Raw genomic sequence first — 20,181 nt, forward strand, 5'->3', positions numbered from 1 at the left:
TTAAGAGAAACTTAAAGGTAATAACTTCATTAAAAAAAATCATGGCTGGGGACTCCTGGGTGTTGGTTAAGCATCTGTCTTCAGCTCAGGTCATGATCCCAGGGTCCTGGGATCGAGTCCCATTTTGGGCTTCTTGCTCAGCAGGGAGCCTGCTTCTCCCTCTGCCTGCTGCTCCCCCTGCTTATGCTTGCACTCTCTCTCTCTGACAAATAAGTAAATAAAATATTAAAAAAAAATCATGGCTGTATGTACTTTGTTACCTAAGTAACCGAGAATTAAATGTATTTCTTTTTTTACCTAATGTAATAAATAGTGGTACCACTTTTTTTTTTCTTTAATTCCATACTAACCTGAAGGATGAAAGGCTATATCTAAGCCTCCAATCTCATTCTGAGTTGTGTACTCCAGATTCCAGGAGATGTACCTAAAACCATTCATAGATATATGAATCCTCAGTTTCACTAGGTAATACCATTGTCTTTCAAAGCGATTGAACAAAGCTATACTCCCACTAATTTGTTCCATATCCTCTCCCATACTTGATATTATCAGACTCTTCTGTGTCGTTAATGAAATTATAAAATGTCTTAGGGACCTTCAATTTTGTCTGAGATTTTCATTGTCAATTAAGTTGGATGGTGGGAAGACTCTTCTTTGAGCATTAGCTTCATACTTTCTCAAACTGTAAGGGCTCTGGGATTTAATTAATATTCCCAATCCAGAGGTAAATATTGTAGAGTCTTACAGGAACTAGTGGATAGTAGACATGAAAAGAATTGTTCATCTTCTACTTTTCAGGCTCTAACAGTAAACTTCAAAATGATATGTTAAACTAGTGAATATGGTAGAACACTGGCCAATTTGGGCAAATACTGGCTGAGAGGGAGTAAGATCTCTCAAAGCCATCCAGAAATTTTTGTCTGAAAGATCTGTTTCTGAAGGCAGAAATCAGTATCTAGAAACAGAGAAGCACCTTTATAACTATGTTAACCATTCAGTTACCTGCCAAGTAGTTATCTACAATTATAGACATAGCGTTTATGCAGACTCAATGTTAGATCAAATCAATAGATTATTAAATATTGAAAATAGAAATTTCTAAGAACAGGGCCCACATCTTCATAACCGTTTTATTAACATAACTTTACATGTCTATGTGTATGTATTCTTAATATATATAACTCATTATATATAGATGATGCACAGGTTATGATTATCTGATTCTATATCATCTAATCAATTAAGATCTGATTTGGTCTTAATTCAAGTCAATATCCTTTTTAATGTAGTTTTCAGATTTATCTAGCTCTTTAATGATTACGTTTGGCACTTAAATCATCTTCTGCTGAAATGAGTAAAAAGTAGTAAGATAACATTTCACAATGTTAGAAAATGTAATGCATTCCAGAACAGATTTGTGTTAAGACATAAAATTTTTTTCGGTAATTGTTTATCACTATTATTGCGCTTAAATCTAGATATCATGTATTTAACAGATGTAGATTCCACCAAATTAGAAGTAAGACACTTCTAAACACATTCGCATTGGTAACTCAACACACAATCATTTCATAGCCCAAGTTTCTGCATTACTAGTTCATTAAGTGCTTTGTACACAGTGATCAATAAGTATTTGTTAAATAAATCAATGGTGTGTTTAATTCAGTGTTCAAAAGGGTTTCATGCTAATATTAATAGTTTAAAAAATCTTTAAGCCTACACAAGTTTCGAGTAGCTCATAGTATCAGTGAAGCGCGGTGAGAACACCCGAGGGGAATTTTCTCTCATTATTTGCAGATTCGAATGGAGTCTCTGGAAAGGTCCCCACTGTACTTTTAATGGGCTGTTGCTGGAACATGGTATGATTGCACCCATTACTTTGTGAAGCAGATCCAAGTGCCTTCTTTGGATGACTGTTCTCCTTGCTCCTTATATATTGGAAGCAATTATGTGATATTGTAATGAATTTTGTTGACAAGATTTCCTTTCCGAAGCTGCTTATCGAAGTGCGTTATTTCTGACTGAAAAGCTTATTTTTCTTTCTGTCTGAATGGATTGCTTGCCAGTGGTGACTTATGGCTTACTTCATCGATTTTCAGTAATGAGATAGAGCAGTATGAGGTAAATGTCTGTGTGCATGGGCAAGGATTCTAAATCACATTCTGAAAACCACGGGCTTGATGATGCAGTGAGTCCATCTCCTCAAAAATGTTTGTGGTGAAGATTTCTTGAAAAACCTTGGGCTTACAGCACACCACTTAAATGGCAGACTTAGAAAAATGGAGTTACAGTCACTAGTGAGAGAGCCATCTTGGCTTGTTCAGGGGCAGGCAGTAGAGGAAAATTCACCAGCCGGTGCATGTGATGGGTACAGTCTCAGTGGATGAGGGAGGCAGAGGGAGCCTGGGGTAGTTTTAAATGCGTTGATTTCTCTACAAAGTAGCATCCAAACGTGCAACTGATTGTCTCCGCCCTATAGCTGATGGACTTCTGGGGTGGTAGAATTGCTACATATATTCAGATGTCTCAGGCAAAGAAGGCACTGGAAACAAATGCAAAGGAGATCCTTGCAGAATTCACTGATTTGACTTCATACTGAGTCACTGTCTCATGGCGCTGAAATATCTTGGGCATTCACTCTTGATCTTAATAATGGAGAAGGAATTATGTGCTATTAAAAGTATGATATTTGTGGAATAGAGGAGGAATTCCTTGAAGGCTATGTTTTATAGTATTGCTAGTTTATGGCCCTTATATCCTTTCCACATGTTCACTCCAGTCAAATTCACTCTTCACTGAACACAGATATTGCCATGAATTGCTCTTGTCTTTATCTAAATCTCCCTTTAGTTAATGCCCTGATCCTCATACAGGGGGCTCCTCCAGGCCCTCCCTTATGACACCTGTAAATCTTACTGCCTTTTTTCCATCTGTTTTTCCCATGATCCACATCACTCCATTGTCCACTGCTTCCCCTTAGAGTTCTGTCTTCTTGTTTCTTCGGTCTACCATGTCTAAATTAACTTTAAAATAAGCAACATTTTCAAATATGATGGTATTCTTTATGTTAATCTTATGAAATCCAATATAATCAAAGCATGGTACATGATACATACATGTCATTGGAAGTCCTACTCCCAGTGGTCAAGACAGCCATACTGTGGTCTTTAAAAATTCACATAAACAATGATTTGTATTCCTTACTTAAAATGCTGCTTTTCCTACTTTGGTGCATTCTTTGTTCTTGCTGAGATTGGCCTGTTAGATGGAAACGTAAATTGGAAACTAATTATAATAATGACATAACCTGATATACAGACTAAAGCTTTGGTGTAATTACATGTAAGTGAGGACATTGAAGATGATCTAATGAAATGCAATAAAACCTATTCTGGGTAAACCATATCGTATATGTTGGGGAATAAATGGTAGAAGTCTAATGAATTTGCCCTATACTAGAAGCAGAATTGTAGTAGTTTAGTGCATTCCAGAGAAAAAAGGAAAATAATATTAAGTTAATTTAATGAAAACCACTCATGCGTAAGAAAAGATAAGAGTATGAATGGGATTTGGGTACATTTCCATACTTGTGGAAATGAATCCTAAACCTAAAATGACTCAGTAAATAATCTATTACTTCCTGACAGAGTGTTGAGGGGGTGGAGAGAAGATGCAGAAGGAATTATTCAACAGTAGAGAACATTCTAGAGGCACAAATACTAGAGTGAGTTCAAAATATCCTGGGAATTTTCTTTTTCATTCTGATAAATTCCTATTTATATTTCTTGGAGAGATATGGTACATTTGACCACTTCATTTCTACACGTGATACAAAATAATAAGAGCAGCCAGCCTGCTAAGAACTCAAAGCCAGATGGTGTATATGTGTGTCATGCTGAGTTGATGGTTTGGAAATGCCAGCTCTGCAGAATGGCTGGAGCCAAATAATGCTTCAAGGTAATCCTACTTAAGATTCACTTGTGCATCTCCATAGGACTTTCCCATTCTTAAGTTAATTTAATGAATTTTAAGTTGCAGTGGACAACATGATACATATAGGCAATAGAGTAAAATTGTCTCTGATGTGATTTGTTGGCTGTCAGCTCAAATCAAATTCTAGTGAAGTAGCAGGAATCTAAGGTGTTAACTTAGCAGTATTGGCTGACTGCTTAAATGAGCAATACAAGCAGAAGTCAGTCTGTGCTTCTCCCTAGGGGATGGTGGACTGTTCTATAAATTTTAGGGATTATCTTTTGAAAATTATGAGTTAAAAAAAAATCTAACAAAACCCAACAAGTTCCTCTCTGTCTCCTGATGGTTGGAAATGAGGAGAAAATCATTTTGTGGTACTTCCTTTCTCTGAACTCCACAAACTCATTGGAGAAGTCTTCCATATTTCAGGTGAGGTGGGGGCCCTACTGGGGTCACAAGGTGGGGAGAGCCAGTGGAGAGGTCTACAGACAGGGACAGGGTAGCTACCAGGTAATAGTGAGGGGACTGCTGTGTCAATTGACACCACTGGATAAGAAGATGGATCAACCGTAGAAGGGCATTAAGACTTCGTAATACAATTAATCTTACAAGTTTGGCAAACTGTTATTTAGACTGTTACATTTGTATTTGCAGAATTACTTTTGTTTTTCTCTTCTCGAATATGAGATACTGTTTCTCCCCTTCCTTTTTTTCCCTCCTGCATTTTAAGGTTTCTCCTCTCCTTTTCTTTTAAATCTTCATAAAACCACCTATTTCCCAAGAATCAATGAATTATTTCATTGTTAAATTATTATTAAATATTTATTGAGTAATTTAGCCCCATATTTTACTTTTTAAGATCATTATGCTCTCTTAAGGAATTGCCCTTTTATCATTATGAAATGTTTCTCTTTATTTTTGGTAACATCCTTTATCTTGAAACCTACTTTTCCATGTTAATATAGCTATTCCAGCTTTCTTAAAATTGGTGCTTACATCCATTTACTTTTAACAAATCCATATCTATTGACTTAAAGTGCTTTTTGTTTGTGTTTTAAATGCAGTCTGTCAATCTCTGATATTAATTGGGAGAGTTTAGACCATTTGTAATGTAATGTAATTATAGGCATTATTGAGTTCAAGTCTGAGATCTTACTGTTTTTTTTCTCTCAGCCAGTCCTTTTTTTTTTTTTTAATTTTATTTATTTATTTGACAGAGATAGAGACAGCCAGCGAGAGAGGGAACACAAGCAGGGGGAGTGGGAGAGGAAGAAGCAGGCTCATAGCGGAAGAGCCTGATGTGGGGCTCGATCCCATAACGCCGGGATCACGCCCTGAGCCGAAGGCAGACGCTTAACCGCTGTGCCACCCAGGCGCCCCTCAGCCAGTCCTTTTTTTGTTTCTTTTTCCCAATTTCTGACTTCTTTTGGATTACCCTAATGTACTGTTACTATTCCATTTTATTTCCAGTATTAGCTTATTAGTTGTGATAGAGTTTCTAAATTAGCTCCCAGAGATGCCCTACTCTAACCCCGAGAACCTGTGATTTAATGAGATAAAACTTCTCTGATTGTATTATGATGTATGGCACAGTTGGGCTTAAGAAGAGGACATCACTCATGTGGGCTTGATCTTATCACATGAGACCTTAAAGGCAGAAAGCTTTTTCAAACTGATGGCAAAGGGAAAGTCGGAGAGATCGGAGGCACAAGAAGAATCTGATATCCTGTTGCTGGATTTGAGGACTGGGAGGTGGGAGAAGGTGCAAGTGTTGGAGAGCAGATCCAAGGAGCTGAGAATGACTGGCCAACACATGAAAGGAAGTATGAAACTCAGTCTTGTAGTCAAAAGGGACTGGATTCTACCAACAGCTAGAATGAGCTTGGAAGCTCCTTTCCTTGAGCCTCCAGATAAGAACCGTGCTTGACCAATACCTTGATTTTAATGGCATAGAAGCCAGGCTTCTGACAGAAGTATAGAACTGTGAATGAATAAACTGGTGGTGTTTTAAGCTGCTACATTTGTGGTAATTGGTTATGCAGCACAGACAACTAATGCATTAGCTGAAGATCTCCATTTTATTCTCTTAGTGGTTCCTCTAGGGTTTAAGGTACACACCCTAACTTAGCACTGTCTGCTGCCAAATAATATTAGGCCACTTTGTGTAAAATTAAAAACTTAACAACCTATGCCTTCCATTCCTTCTCTCTTTCCCTTTGTGCCATTATAATTTTATTTCTAAATATGTTTAAATCCTCACAATAGGTTCTCATATTTTTGCATATTAACTAGTCAATTATCTTTTTAAAAAATAACAAATTAAAAGATAAATCTTTTCTATTTTATCCACATATTTACTATTTTTAGCAATTATCGTTGCTTTGTATAGATTTGAAATTATTATCTGGTATCATGCTTTCCATTCCTTTGACATTTCTTGTAGTGAAACTCTATTGACAAGAAGTTCTTTCAGCTTCTGTTAGTCTGAAAAAGTCTTTCACCTTCGAGAAATTTTCCCCCTTATAGGCCTTTAAGGTTATCATTCCAATGATTTCTGGCTTGTGTTGTTTTACGTGAGAAGTCTGTGAAATTTCTTATCTTTATTTTTCTGAATGTGATATGTCTTTTTCCTCCAGTTTTTTTTTTTTTTAAGATTTATTTATTGATTTTAGAAGAAAGAGAGAGCGGGTGCATGCACAAGTGGGGGAAGGGAAAGAATCCTCAAGCAGACTTCCTGCTAGCTGCAAAGCCTGACATAGGGCTGGATCTCAGGACTCTGAGATCATGACCTGAGCCAAAATCAAGAGTCAGACCCTCAACTGACTGAGCCACCTAGGCACCCCTCCTCCAGGGGCTTTAAGGTGTTACAGATTTTCAACATTTGATCATACTGTGCCTCAATGTAGTTTTCTTTGTGTCTACTCCATTTGTTTTGTTTTTTGGATCTGTAGGTTTATAGTTTTAATGAAGTTTTGGAATAACTTCAGCCATTACTTCTTCTAATACTTTTTCTACATGTCTCCCTCCTTGCTCCTTTAGGGCTCCGATACACGTAGGTTAGTCTGCTTGACATTTTCTCACAGTTCCTTGAGATTCTGTTGATTTTTAAAACCTTTTTCTTTCTCTGATTCATTTTGGGTAGTTTACATTGGTATATATTCAATTTTTAAATTTTTCTTCCGCAGTGTCCAATACACTATTATTTCCACCCAGTGACTTAAGTTTCAGGCAATGTCTTTAATTTTCAGATGTTCAGTTTGGTTCTTTTTATTATTATGATGATTTTATTTTTAAAGATTTTATTTATTTGAGAGAGACTGAGAAAGCACGAGTGGGGTGTGGGGGCAGAAGGAGAGGGAGAAGCAGACTCCCTGCTGAGCAGAGAGCCTGATGTGGAGCTCAGTCCCAGGAGCACGAGATCGTGACCTGAGCCGAAGGCAGCTACATAGCCTACTGAGCCACCCAGGTGCCCCTAGTTTGGTTCTTTTTAATGTCTTTTTAATTTTCACTCATTATTTTCATTTAACTTCTTGAACTTACTTTAACTTAGTGATTTATGTTCCTGTCTCCTAATTCCAGTATTTCTGTCATTTTGATATGTTTTTATTTAATTGGATTCCTCTTGGTTAAAGATTTTTTTACTTCATGAAAAGTCTAGTAATTTTTGATTAGATGTTGCATATTGTAATGTTGGACATTGTTGAATGTCTGGATTTTGATATATTCCTTTAAAAATTGTAGAATTTTGTTTTGCAGGTATTTAAGTTACTTTTAGATCGGCTTGATTTTTTTTTTTCTGCTTCTTTGTAAGTATTATTGGGGTGGATGTAAAGTAACCTTTATTTCAAGGCTACTTTAGCATCACTATTTAGGTAATAAACTTCTTAGGTCTCTACTGAATGCTTGCTGTAGTCAGTAAGGCCTCTCTGGTCAGACCTGGAATAACTCTCCATTCTGAGTAAGCTCGGAAAAATGTTTAACCCACAGCTTGTGGTATGTAGAATAATAAAATGACTTTCAGTGATATTCACCATTGCATAATCTCCTCCCGTGGGGTTTTGGAAGATCCTGTGAATACAACCAACTCTGTAATTACATTACTTTATGTGGCAAAAGGAGAATTATTCAAGGGGGTCTGACCTCATCAGGTGAGCCATTTAATTAAAAAAATAGATTTCTTTTGCTGATTGCAGAGGAAAAAGTTCTGTATATGAAAAAGCTGATTTATATATTTCGTACAAATGTCTAGTTGTTCTTAGTGGGAAGGCAACTCTGGTAGTAATTACTTGATCATGAAATTTTAAAATTCACTTCATTTGGAGCTCACTAAATCCTGCTATTACTAGCCTATCTTTAAAATAGAGGAAACGGAATTAGAAGGAAAACAACTGAAAGAGGCTAGCCAACTACATCCCCAAAGTTTGAAAACCACTTTTTTTACCTTTTATTTTTAAGTTATTTGGAAATATTTCATAATAATGAAGTACATAGAAAATAATACAATAAACTTTAATATACCTAAATAATCAACTTAAGAAATAAAGTATTATTGATAGAGTTGAGGCCCTTGTGTCCTTCCTCCAGTCTTATCCTCCTTTTTTTTTTTTTTTAAAGATTTTATTTATTCATGAGAGAGAGTGAGCACACAAGAAGAGGGAAGGGCAGAGGGAGAGGGAGAAGCAAGGAGCCTGATGGGGGATCCCAGGGTCCTGGGATCACAACCAGAGCTGAAGGCTGTTTCTTAATCAACTAAGCCATGCAGGTACCCCAAGTCTTATCCTCCTTGTAGAGTTACTTGAATTCAGTGCTATTAATTCCATGCATTTCTTCATATTTTACTTTATATACATGTATCCTTAAAATTATCTTTGCAGTTTTTTGAAATTTAATATCAAAATGTAGCAATTTTTTGTTTCCTTTTTTTGTTTAATGTTTTGTTGTGAGAATGAAAAGTTTATATGTACTTAGAATTCCACTGTATGGATATAGCACTCTTTATTTATCCAGTCAATAAATGAGACATATAGGCAGACTTTTTTGAAGCAATGAATGCAGAAATTAACTTTGGTGTGCAAGTGACAAGAACACATGTATGAGAGTTTCAGTAAGGGAACACCCTCTGTAATGAAGTCACTGGATGATAGAGTATATGCACCTTTAAATCACTAGACATTGCCAAGTATTCTTCTAAGGGGTTGTCCCAAGTTGCATTCCCACCATAGGGTTTCCAGTTGTTCTACATCCTTATTACCAGTGGTATTGTCAGAATTAAATTATAGATAATTATATGAGTGAGAAATGCTATCTCATTGTCATCTACATTTGCATTTCCCTGATAATTGATCAAGTAGGACATCTTTTAATATGTTCACGGGCCAAATTGGCATGGAGACTATTATTCCCCAGCCTGGCCACTCCAATTTCTCAAAACCCCTTAGGGTTGACATCAAGATCAAACATCTAAAGTGATAAGATATGGTATGGAGAGTTTTCCTAAGTGTGAAATTATTCAGAGTCATTGAAATTACTTCTGGTCATCACAACATGATTCTTGCCAACCCTTCAGTTGGGCCGTGCTCGGTTATGGCAGACTCAGCTTCTCCCACTCTGGTTTTTCTGGTTGTAGAAAGAATAACAATAAACCTTAAGTCACTGAAGCTAAAAGACAGACTAAGTTATGAGAAGGAATAAAGCATTACTTTAGCTAAGATTGGCTAATAATGGCAGGATTTGGTGAGCTTGGTAGACCACAGCAATTTTATTATATGGAAAAATACTACAGGATTTTTGTTTATTTGACTAAGGCCAGCAATGGAATCTCCATGATTCAGAATTTTCAAAATGGCTTAGATAAGACTTTGAACAGAATGATTGACAATCTGAGTGTGCCAGTGCGATGCTAAAGGATGGGAACATGTGATTTTGAAGGTCTTTCTTCCCTTTGTTCTGTGCCTCAGTGAGGAACTCATCCACTCATCCACTCAATCACAGATTCTTTCCACTGACAACATGGACATTTACACAAAACTTTTTGTTGTTTTCTAAAGAGGTAATGAGTAAAGTTGTATCTTTTACAAATATACCATCAGTAAATGATTTCTGGTAAAGGAAGCCAGAAAAATTACGCTGAATCTATTCTTGGTGCTAAATGGAGGTCACTTTGAGCCCAGGGAATATATTTTCTTCCCTTTCCCTAATTTGAATGATCATTTGCTAAGCTATATGACAGTATGCTTCCTGCCTCTACTCACAGCTCTGGATCATCAATACTTTTGCCCCCACTTCAGGAATTTCACTGATGACTGAATTGTAGTGTTTCAGTGTCCTCCCCCATGGTAGTCCAAGTTACACGTAGTTGATGTAAGTAATTTCATTTGTAATTGATTTGGGAATGTACAGCTGAAAGCTTTTTTGGGAATATGGTGTGGGTTATCTCTGTTTATCTTACTTTGGGAAGAATTTATTTAATCAAAACAGAAAACCTGAGAAGGAGGTCATATCGTTCAGGCTTCACAACAGAAAATCACCCTGTACCAGTTTTGATTATTGCATTCAGTTGGTTTCTCTGTGACTCAAGGACTAGAAGCTTTCTACCCCTTCCTTTGGTGAGAAAATTTCTAAATCTAGGAGATTAAAGCATAGGAAGAGTTCTTCACATTCAGACAAAAGTGTCTCGTTTATTATTCAGGCTACCCTGATTCTTTTCTTAGCGCTTCCTCGATGTTTGTTAAACCACACTAGTCAACAGAACTAGATCACAGATACCATATTTTCAAAATAATGAACATGTTGTTATAATATTTGATACTGCTTGTATCAAATGTATGTGCATGCATACTTCACATTTGTCCTGAGGTGAGCAAAAATGGAAGCAGTGTTTTTAGGATGAATTTTCTCACCTATGTAGCAATTTGCAAATATCTTACTCTTTTTTGTCGGGCCAGCTTTTTAAATATGCTTCTGATCTTCTCTTATCATGTGTCATGTTGCAAAGTTGTCAGTCATTTGCTGTCTTACAGCTGGGGCCTCTTTAGGTCTTCCTGACTAACCCAAATGTTGTCTCCCTCCAGGTCATCCAGGCTGTCTTTTTTGGCATTTGCGTGCTGACTGATCTTTCCAGTCTCCTGACTAGAGGAAGTGGGAACCAAGAACAAGAAAGGCAGCTCAAGAAGCTCATCTCGCTCCGGGACTGGATGTTAGCCGTATTGGCCTTTCCTGTTGGGATTGTGAGTATGATGTAGAATGCATCTAACCACAAAAGAAACTTGGGTCTTATTTCAGACTTCTAAGAGAAAAAGATGGGTCGATTATATAGCAGGTTTCTGAATTAGTTTGCTAGGGTTACCCTCACAAAGCACCACAGACTTGGGGGCTTAAACAACACCACATTTCTTTTCTCACGGTTCTGGAAACTAGAAGTGTGAGATCAAGGCATCTGCAAGGTTGATTTCTTGTGAGGCCTCTGTCCTTGGCTTGTAAATGGCCTCCTCTCCCTGTGTCCTCACATATTCTCCTCACGTAGGTGTCCATGTCCTAAACCCCTCTTCCTTTTTTTTTTTTTTGTTGAAGATTTTATTTATTTATTTATTTGACAGAGAGACAGCCAGTGAGAGAGGGAACACAGCAGGGGAGTGGGAGAGGAAGAAGCAGGCTCCCAGCAGAGGAGCCCGATGTGGGACTCGATCCCAGAATGCCGGGATCACTCCCTGAGCCAAAGGCAGACACTTAACGACTGCGCTACCCAGGCGCCCCTAAACTCCTCTTCCTGTCAGGACATCAGTCATATCAGATTAGGGCCCCTCACTGACCTCATTTAACCTTAATTGCTTCTTTAAAGGCCCTGCCTCCAAATTCAGTCACATTCCCAGGTACTGGGGGGTTAGGACTTCAACATATGAATTTTAGGGACACACAGTTCAACCCATAGCAGTTTCTTTAGCAGCCCAAACTTGAAATGTATGGTCCTTGGGTCTATGACCATTCTAGTATTTTTTGAACTTGAGAGAGGAAGTCAGCATCAGCTCATACTGCTTTGCTCACCTGACTATGCCATTGGCTAACATCACTTAAGTAAATGCTGTTTGATGCTTGGGTCTGTTCTGGCTTCATTGATTTTCATTATTTTCTGTTAGATTCCCTCCATTGCTTGACTTCCTTCACAAGTTCGTCAATCGTCCATTGTCTGTCCATGTTTCTTTAAAGGGCCAGGGCCTCAAGAAATTCCATAGATTTTAATCTGAGGATCACCAAGAAAAGAGGGAAAGAACTCCATAAGTCTCAGATTGTGAAAACAAGGAAGTGCGTGTTACCTAATTGAAATTCAGACCTTTCCTTTGCCAGCCAACACATAGGAAAAACAGCAGCCCAGGTGATCTAGTCTAGCATGTGTTTCAAGCCCAAGGTCCATGGAAAGCAGAGTCAGAAAGGTGTTTTTTAAAATCCTTCCAGTAGCTCTTACTCATACTTACCAGGTTTAAAGCTGGCAGAAGATGCTTGCTCTAAGACCAGTTAGTGAGCACCCAGACCGTCACTGAATTGCTTTTTCTATGTACTGAATTGTATTTTCTCAGATGAAGTAGTCCTTAGCTCTTGAAAGCAACACAAGGAGATTCTTATAATCTGGTCACACTCTTCTGCTCATTCTGTAGTCTTTTTCCTTTGAGAACATAAATGGGTGCTCAGATTGAAACCATCTAGCAAATCTCTCAAATTCTGTTGCTTAACCTGACAGAGTAGATGCTTTCCATATTATTTAGTATTTTCTTCTTTGGACTTGACATATAAAATTCAAATACTTTTTATCAGAATAATCATCTAAGAGAAAATTTCCATTGGCATAAAGTATGAAGATTGGTACTCTGTGCATGAAGGCATTATCTAGAAAATCCAGGTCTGTGTGTGTTTCGTTTCTTTTTACTGGCTTATTCCCTTGGAATTTCTATAGGCATGTCATTGCCTCTGGAAGTCTTCCTTGACTAGAAGGAATACAGTAACACAATATGAAAGTAAATAGGAATACAATATTAACACATTTTCTCTTAGCTCTGCCTCTCCCTCTGTTGTGCCGGATTAAACTGTGTCTCTAGGGCTTAAACTGTGCCTCTTACCACTCTCATCAAAGACACATTGCATACGCCCTTTAGACATTTTTGACATTACTTTGGCCAGAAACTTTTTGCACCTGCTTGAGATTTGAGATATATGTCAGCTTTCAAGGTCCTTCCTGAATTGGGTCCATGTATTCTTCATGGTTTGTAAAAAGGATGGGGGACTTTTTGTTTGTTTGTTTGATTACATTTGATACTTTCCTCTGTTTCGCTATTTTTGTTTTCTCTGTGTTTTGAAAAAGGGACGAGAATTGATTATATTTTTAATTTCATCCCTTCTTTTTAACCCAGAAGTCACAACATCACATTTCATTGCATATGTATGTATCTTCCCTACCTGATGAGTTTCGCAGAAGAATTTAAAGAATAATGACTCAATTAGATGGGCAGCTTCACTCATTTCTTTAACTCTTATTTTTGGCTTACCCACTGATACTTTATAGTCAGTATTTACATTTTTCATAATCTTCCCCATTATTTTGTGTCAGTTTCCCTTTACAGCCACTCATCTTTTCTTTTTCCTGAACTATTTTCTTTTTTTAAATTTATTTAAAATTCAATTAGCCAACATATAGTGTATCATTAGTTTCAGATATAGAGCTCAGTAATTCATCAGTTGCATGTAACACCCAGTGCTCATCACATCACGTGCCCTCTTTAATACCCATCACCCAGTTACCCCATCCCCCCACCCATCTCCCCTCCAACAACCCTCAGTTTTTTTCCTGTATTTAGGGGTCTCTCATGGTTTGTCTCCCTCTCTCATTTCTTCCCATTCAGTTTTCCCTGCCTTCCCCTATGATCCTCTGCACTGTTTCTTATATTCCACATATGAGTGGAACCACATGATAATTGTCTTTCTCTGACTGACTTATTTAGCTCAGCATAATACCTTCCAGTTCCATCCATGTCAATGTAAATGGTAAGTATTCATCCTTTCTGATGGCTGAGTAATATTCCATTTTGTGTGTGTGTGTGTGTGTGTGTGTGTGTGTGTGTGTGTATACCTCATCCTCTTTATCCGTTCATCTGCCCAAGGACATCTGGGCTTTTTCCACAGTTTGGCTATTGTGGACATTGCTGCTATGAACATTGGGGTGCAGGTGCTCCTTCGGATCACTATGCTTGTACTTTGGGGTAAATCCCTAGTAGTACGATTGCTGTGTCATACTTTTTGAGGTCCCTCTGTTACATTGCTCTCTGTCTCTCTTTCTCTTTGGTTTTAGGAAGAATCTGGCCAATATTCTGCAGAAATCTTCTTACATTTTCCACTGTTTCTTACTGTAATTTGACTTTTTTCCATTTCCCCAGTTTCTCAAGCTAATACACAGAAATTCATTCTAAGGCAAAAAAACTGATAAATGGCTTCTTTCCAGCCACACTCTATTCATTTTATAGCAAAGTCATATTTTTAAAGGGCACAAATATGTCTCTTTCTAAGCATTTTAACACAAACTATTTTTTCATTAAAACAAAATTTTATGATTTTTCGCCTTTCTTTGCCCAAGTTAATTTCCTAGCTTTCCTTTCCAGTGTTCCCTTGTCTTTTCTGTGATTTCCGAGTTTCTCCCCTGCCCCTCCTGTGTCTCCGCCACACCCCCCATTGCTCACAAGGGTCTGGAATTTCCATATGGTTTTATCACTGAAGTTTTTCTTCCTTGTTAAAATTCAAAGCCTTTCTGGAGCAGAGCCATTTGGAATCACTTAAAGAGGTGTCGTCTTTACTGTTCCTGTGGCTCCTGGCCGGGGACATTTCATCTGAAGGATAGGAGTAGCATCAATGCCTGGGACCTGACTTGATGGGCATGTCCTTCTACCTGTAGGCATTTGTGGTGTAAGAATACTTATCATGTGTGCGAGCGATTAATTATGACATTTGTAATTAAACACCTTTTACCATGTTGGTTGACACAGTCAGAACCCAAAAGGACAAAACTCCCGAGCACTCGCCCTGCGCCCCGAGAGCCTTGGGTATGGCTGGAGCTTCCTAAGGAGCAAGGTGCACAGGCCCCCACTTAGATCCTGCCTATGGTCCCCAGCGGCCTCCAGGCTCTGACTACCGGTGACTACCGGTGATTGCCAGCCTCACAGAGTACCTCCCCCCAACCCCACTTTCTCCTGGCTTCCTCTGCTCCTCATCTTTTGTTTGTCAGCCAGAAGTTTGCAGGGAAAGTAATGTTATTTTTGCTTCCCAATGCAGGGCGGAAAGGCAAGGGGCATGATAAGGGGGCAGAGTGACAGCTCTGCTCAAATTTTCCTGAAGAGACCTCTGAGCCCCAAGCTTTGCCTGGCGCTCCCATTATCTCTCTCTCTTTCTCTCTCTCTCTCACCTCAGCTGCAACTGTGGCAGCAAGAAAGACATGGGTAGGTTATCTAGGATTTGTGTTGTCTCCACTAATGCTTCCTTCAATAACAAGGCTAATTGAGAGTTGACAGTAATTGCTTTATGTGGGCATGAAGCACTAAATATGATTTTTGTGACCCGTGGACCTAATGCATCATAGACTCTATCTCTAGGATATATAAAAACAATGAAGCATTCCAATCAAAGATAATTGGAGTAAAGTTTTGTTTGAGCATAACCTTGAAGAAATCAGGCAGGGTTGCTTGAGTGAACATAGCATGTATCATCCTGATTTGTGTAGATTCCCATAAATGCAAAGCTGGCCTTGATTAGCAACGCTAATGGCCGGAAACCACCACCACTCCCAAAGCCTTGCAACTCATTTTGCAGGGATAACCCATGGGAGGCTCTTCTTACCATGTGCAGTTTATTTCTGAACCCTGTCACCCTTTTAAAGAAGCATTACAAATAACTCTATGACATTATGTGGTCTGGAAGCCCTGAAGTTTATTAGGAGCGATCAAACCAAGAATGTCTTTTGTCTCCTGTGAATTTGTTGACTTTGGTGTTAGCAGATACCCTTCTAGTTAAGAGAATTGGCTAAGACTTGCAACCAACCAAGCAAAGAAACAAACAAAAAGATAAAGAAAAAGAAGAAGAATAGCAAAAAAAATTGAGAGCGTTGAGTATGAAATTGCTTCTCTCAGAACTTCTAAATGTGTCTCCAGCTGCTATCCAAAATAGCCCCTTTAATGACAAAGAGGTCTCACACTTTCTCAATTAATTCAAGTGCATGTATCCCATTCATTTGCAGCTTCTCAGCTTGCACGAGACATGTCATCAAATCTCACCACCTCCCTGGTACATCTTGGTCCCTGGTGACACTTTGGGTTGCTCTAGACCAGAAGCTGGGCTGCTGCTAAACTAACCTTGACTGATGGGTGAAGATGAGGATGCCCCTCTCTGTAGAGAGCGGGGGAGTGGGTCCGAAAAGGACCTGGAGATTTGGATTGTTCTAACCAGGGATGGGCATCCAGTGTATCCCAAGCCAACCAACATGTGCCAAGATAAGTTTTTCTGGAATTTGGGCTTTTTATCTGAGTTTAGCCTCAAAGATATTTGTTCAGTAACCATCTCTGGTGTTATAAGTATGTTCTTGTAAAGACGTGGTGAAGATTTTATATGTTCCAACCTAGTCTAGATACCTCGAAAACTTGTTTTTGCTTGTGATGGGGCTTGTGTGATACCTGCTTCCTTAGAAAATATGGAAAACGTAATTTGAAATCTCAAATGCAAACTTAAAGAAAAAGTATCTAGCAAGTATTTTCAAAAAGTGATTCTGTAAATCTTCGTTTATTGACATACCAGCAAACTCTAAGCCGTTATTCAGAAGAATGTTGTGAAGCATACGAATTCAGATCATCGTATCCCTACAATCTAAAAAACATGATTTTCAAGTAAGATATTGGCTTAAATGGAAAACAAACATTAATTAATATTAACTACTAATATTAATATCTATTAATGTAACACATAAAGGAAGGAAATTTCATTCTGTTTGAGAGTGTATGAAGCAAATGCTTTTCCCTCTGTTTTGATATTAAGGGGAAATTTTAAAAAAGCACATTATTTACTTTATTCTACAAACTCTGGATTTAATATAAAAATTCACTTAATATAATCCACTGATCCTCTCTTAATTAAAATTTCACACAAGTACCTAAAACCAAACTCTTTGTTTTTTTCAAGCCTTCATTGATGTTTTAAGTTTCATCAAATGCCCTTTTCCTTTCTCTTCACCTTTGAAGTTAAAAATGTGATATTTGTTAGGTCATATTTTATGGCAAAACCCAGTTCATTTTGGGTTGAATCAATCATACGCTTTCTTCCTGCACTGAAGTGAGTGTGAGTTGGATTGCCTAACAGGAAAGTTTCACAGATGGGCATTCCTTCAAGATCACTAAACAAAATGAACTTTTCCCTCCCCTACCAGGAGAAATACTCAGGAGACTATAATTGTCTAACCTAGGTGAGTGGTCTTACATCATTTTTTGGATAGCCTTTTCCAAAGACCAAGGACATAATGTGATTAGACAGATGTACCTGATAGGGAACCAGGTTGCTTCTCAACCATCTTATATATTTTTGTCTCCTAAATGGAAACCAAAGATTTTCTGCCTAAGTGACCTATTTAATTGGTACACATTCATGGAGACTCAGAGCAGTCAGCTTGCTCAGTGCTTGCAAGACAAATTTCTTCAAAACAAAAAATGATCACACTTTAACAACATTTTCCGTATGTGCCCACTTTTAATCACACAGCAGTGGAAACCACACATTTATATCAGAACATTCAAAGGACAGAAGCTCTAGTCAAGTCAATAATTATTTGTGGGTACATGGAGCTCACTAGGTAAGCAGTACCAAGTGTTAAGAGCCAAGATAACAGTGACTAAGATTTGATATTGTCCTTCAAGAGTCTCAGTGTCTAGAGAAGGTGACAACAAGTTCTGTCAACAAGTAAAGTAAAAGAAGGCATGGTGTAGATGACAGTGTGTGGGTCTAAGGTGAAGAAATATCCTAGAAGAGGAAGGGATTGATTTTAGTGAGTGGGAGGTCCTGGAGGACTTCCCAAAAATGATGATGTCGGAGCTCTGCTTTGACGAATGACTACAAACTTATTGGATGTATAAGTTAATGATGCTTTCAGCAGCAAGTAACAGGACCCCCACAGGTATGCACTTGGCTGGCTCTTTTAATTCATTCGAGTCTCCGTTCAAATGATTACCTCTCAGAAAAGCTTCCATGAATAATCAATATAAATTAGCTTTCCATTATTCTCAATCTCCTTACCTTGCTTTATATTCTCCATAATGATTACCACTACCTGGTACATTCTATGTTCATTCTTTTATTTCTGTAGTGTATGTCTCCTCTGACTTGGTACATACCCTGTGAAGCCGGGGAGGTTGTGTGTTTGATTTACTGCTATAACCCAAGCCTCAGGAGCAATGCCTAAATAATTCAGTATTTATTGAGTGAATATCCATCCAACTGTGGCTTAAGCAATAAAGATATTTAATATCTCACAAAACAAGAAGCCTGTAAGCAGGTAGTTTCAGGATGGTATTGCTCAGTATTATCATTTGATGCTTAGGCATTTTTTATTGTCCACTTTTCTATCTCCAGAGTGCTGGCTTTTTGTCCTTGGACTTGCTACGTGCAGTCTCGAGAGGGTTGGTAAAGTCCCAAACATCACCTCCTTTGCAACCATGTTAAGGGCAAGAAGAGGAAGAAGCTCTTTAGGGAGCTGTCCCCATGTGTTTGTCTCTTCATCAGGATAACGAATATTTCCTATAAGCCCCGTCAGCAGACTTCCCTATTGGTTTCTTTGGTTAGAAGAGTCACGTGGCTAGAACCAGCTGCATGGGGGGCTGGGAAAGCCAGTGGAGAAGGAAATGAGCTTACCGTGAGGGCTTCAACGAATTATGATTTATCCTTATGGGTTGGGCACTTTGCTGCCCAAACAAAATCAGGGAGTTTTAAGAACTATGATAAGTAACAAATAATGAGAACAACTCTTAAATGTAAACTGAGTAAAAACGAACAGGATTTTAAGTAATTTCCTGTTTATTTATGTTTTCATGAAAAAGAGATACAGTAAAACTGATGAGACTAATCATGGACATTTTCTATCTGAGCCGAGAAAGGCACATTGTTTCCATTCAGTCTCTGCCAGCACCATTTTTTGTACATTCTCATTCCTATTCTTATAAACAACTATCAAAATCTGATATTTGAATAAGTTCTTCTCAAAGAAAGTCCCGTATGCTATACCATTGATGAAATGGTTTCTGTTCAGTTTCTGAAACTCCAGAGGAGATTTGTGAGGGCTGGCCCTGCCATAGACCAGCAGCTCAGATATGCAGACCCAGGTTCGATGAGTAAAATTTTCCTTGAATAGTCCCCTAGAAATTGTAGAGATCGCTCACGTTCTGTGTGCCATTTCACAGAGTTCCCACTCTGTCTGGGCCTAAGGGCCACAAAAGTGTCTCAGGAAATGAAGATAATCTTTTTTCCATATTTATATCCATAAGTATGATACATATTTGAAGTAATGATTAAGAAATGGTAGAATTGATCTTCAGTAACATTAATAATGTGATGCGTATTATAAAATAGACACATGATTCTTGTTGGCAAAAATAAGACCCCCAAATCAGGAGTTTTGTATGCCCTTGTTTGGGAGACCAGGAACAAGATGCAATATTGCAACAATATTTAAGTTGTTGATTAAAAAGGAAAAGAAGAAAAGAACACACTATTTTTCTTCTTCTTTCTCTGCATATCTTTCTTCCTCCTTCTCTCTCTCTCTCTCACCTTTTCCCCTTCTCGCTCTGCCCCAACCCCATCTCCTTCTTTGTAGAAGAAGAAGCAGTGATTTGCTGTGTGGGTGCCCTGAAATTGCTACAGTCCCTGTGGGCGTTTTGAGGTAACTCTTACCTGTTTTAGCTGGATCAAAATGTGCTGTGTCACATCAGCTGATATCAGAAGGAACATTTCCCCCCAAGGAAGGAGCCAGTGGACTTTCCACCTACGCAGAGTTTATGAACTTTTAGTTGTACCTGTGGGATGACCATGCTAATGATTTGCTTATCTTACTGCAAATAGCAGGTCCTGGATAGGACTTCCCTTCATCATGCCTTTTTATAGCTCTCTTAGGAATGGAAATTGAGGCATAATTCTGATTTTGGGGGA

The 20,181-nt window shown here is 38.3% G+C and overlaps 1 protein-coding gene across 15 annotated transcripts in view; it reads left to right on the plus strand.

Moving 5' to 3' along the window:
* The window catches only part of AIG1 (androgen induced 1), a 243,070-nt gene that overhangs the window by 46,635 nt on the left and 176,254 nt on the right, over positions 1 to 20,181 (plus strand). For 14 of the 15 annotated variants that reach the window (XR_004628158.1, XM_002912631.4, XM_011220763.3 and 11 more), the window contains exon 2: positions 11,043 to 11,198. Coding sequence is in view for 14 of the 15 variants with exons in the window: in XM_002912631.4 (XP_002912677.1) it covers positions 11,043 to 11,198 (156 nt within the window). In the remaining variant the exon portion in view is untranslated. Of the gene's footprint in view, positions 1 to 11,042; positions 11,199 to 16,237; positions 16,872 to 20,181 lie in introns of those variants that run through there. The other variant, XM_034669218.1, reaches the window with a different exon arrangement.

Source organism: Ailuropoda melanoleuca, chromosome 10 (genome assembly GCF_002007445.2).
Source record: "Ailuropoda melanoleuca isolate Jingjing chromosome 10, ASM200744v2, whole genome shotgun sequence".
NCBI lineage: Eukaryota > Metazoa > Chordata > Mammalia > Carnivora > Ursidae > Ailuropoda > Ailuropoda melanoleuca.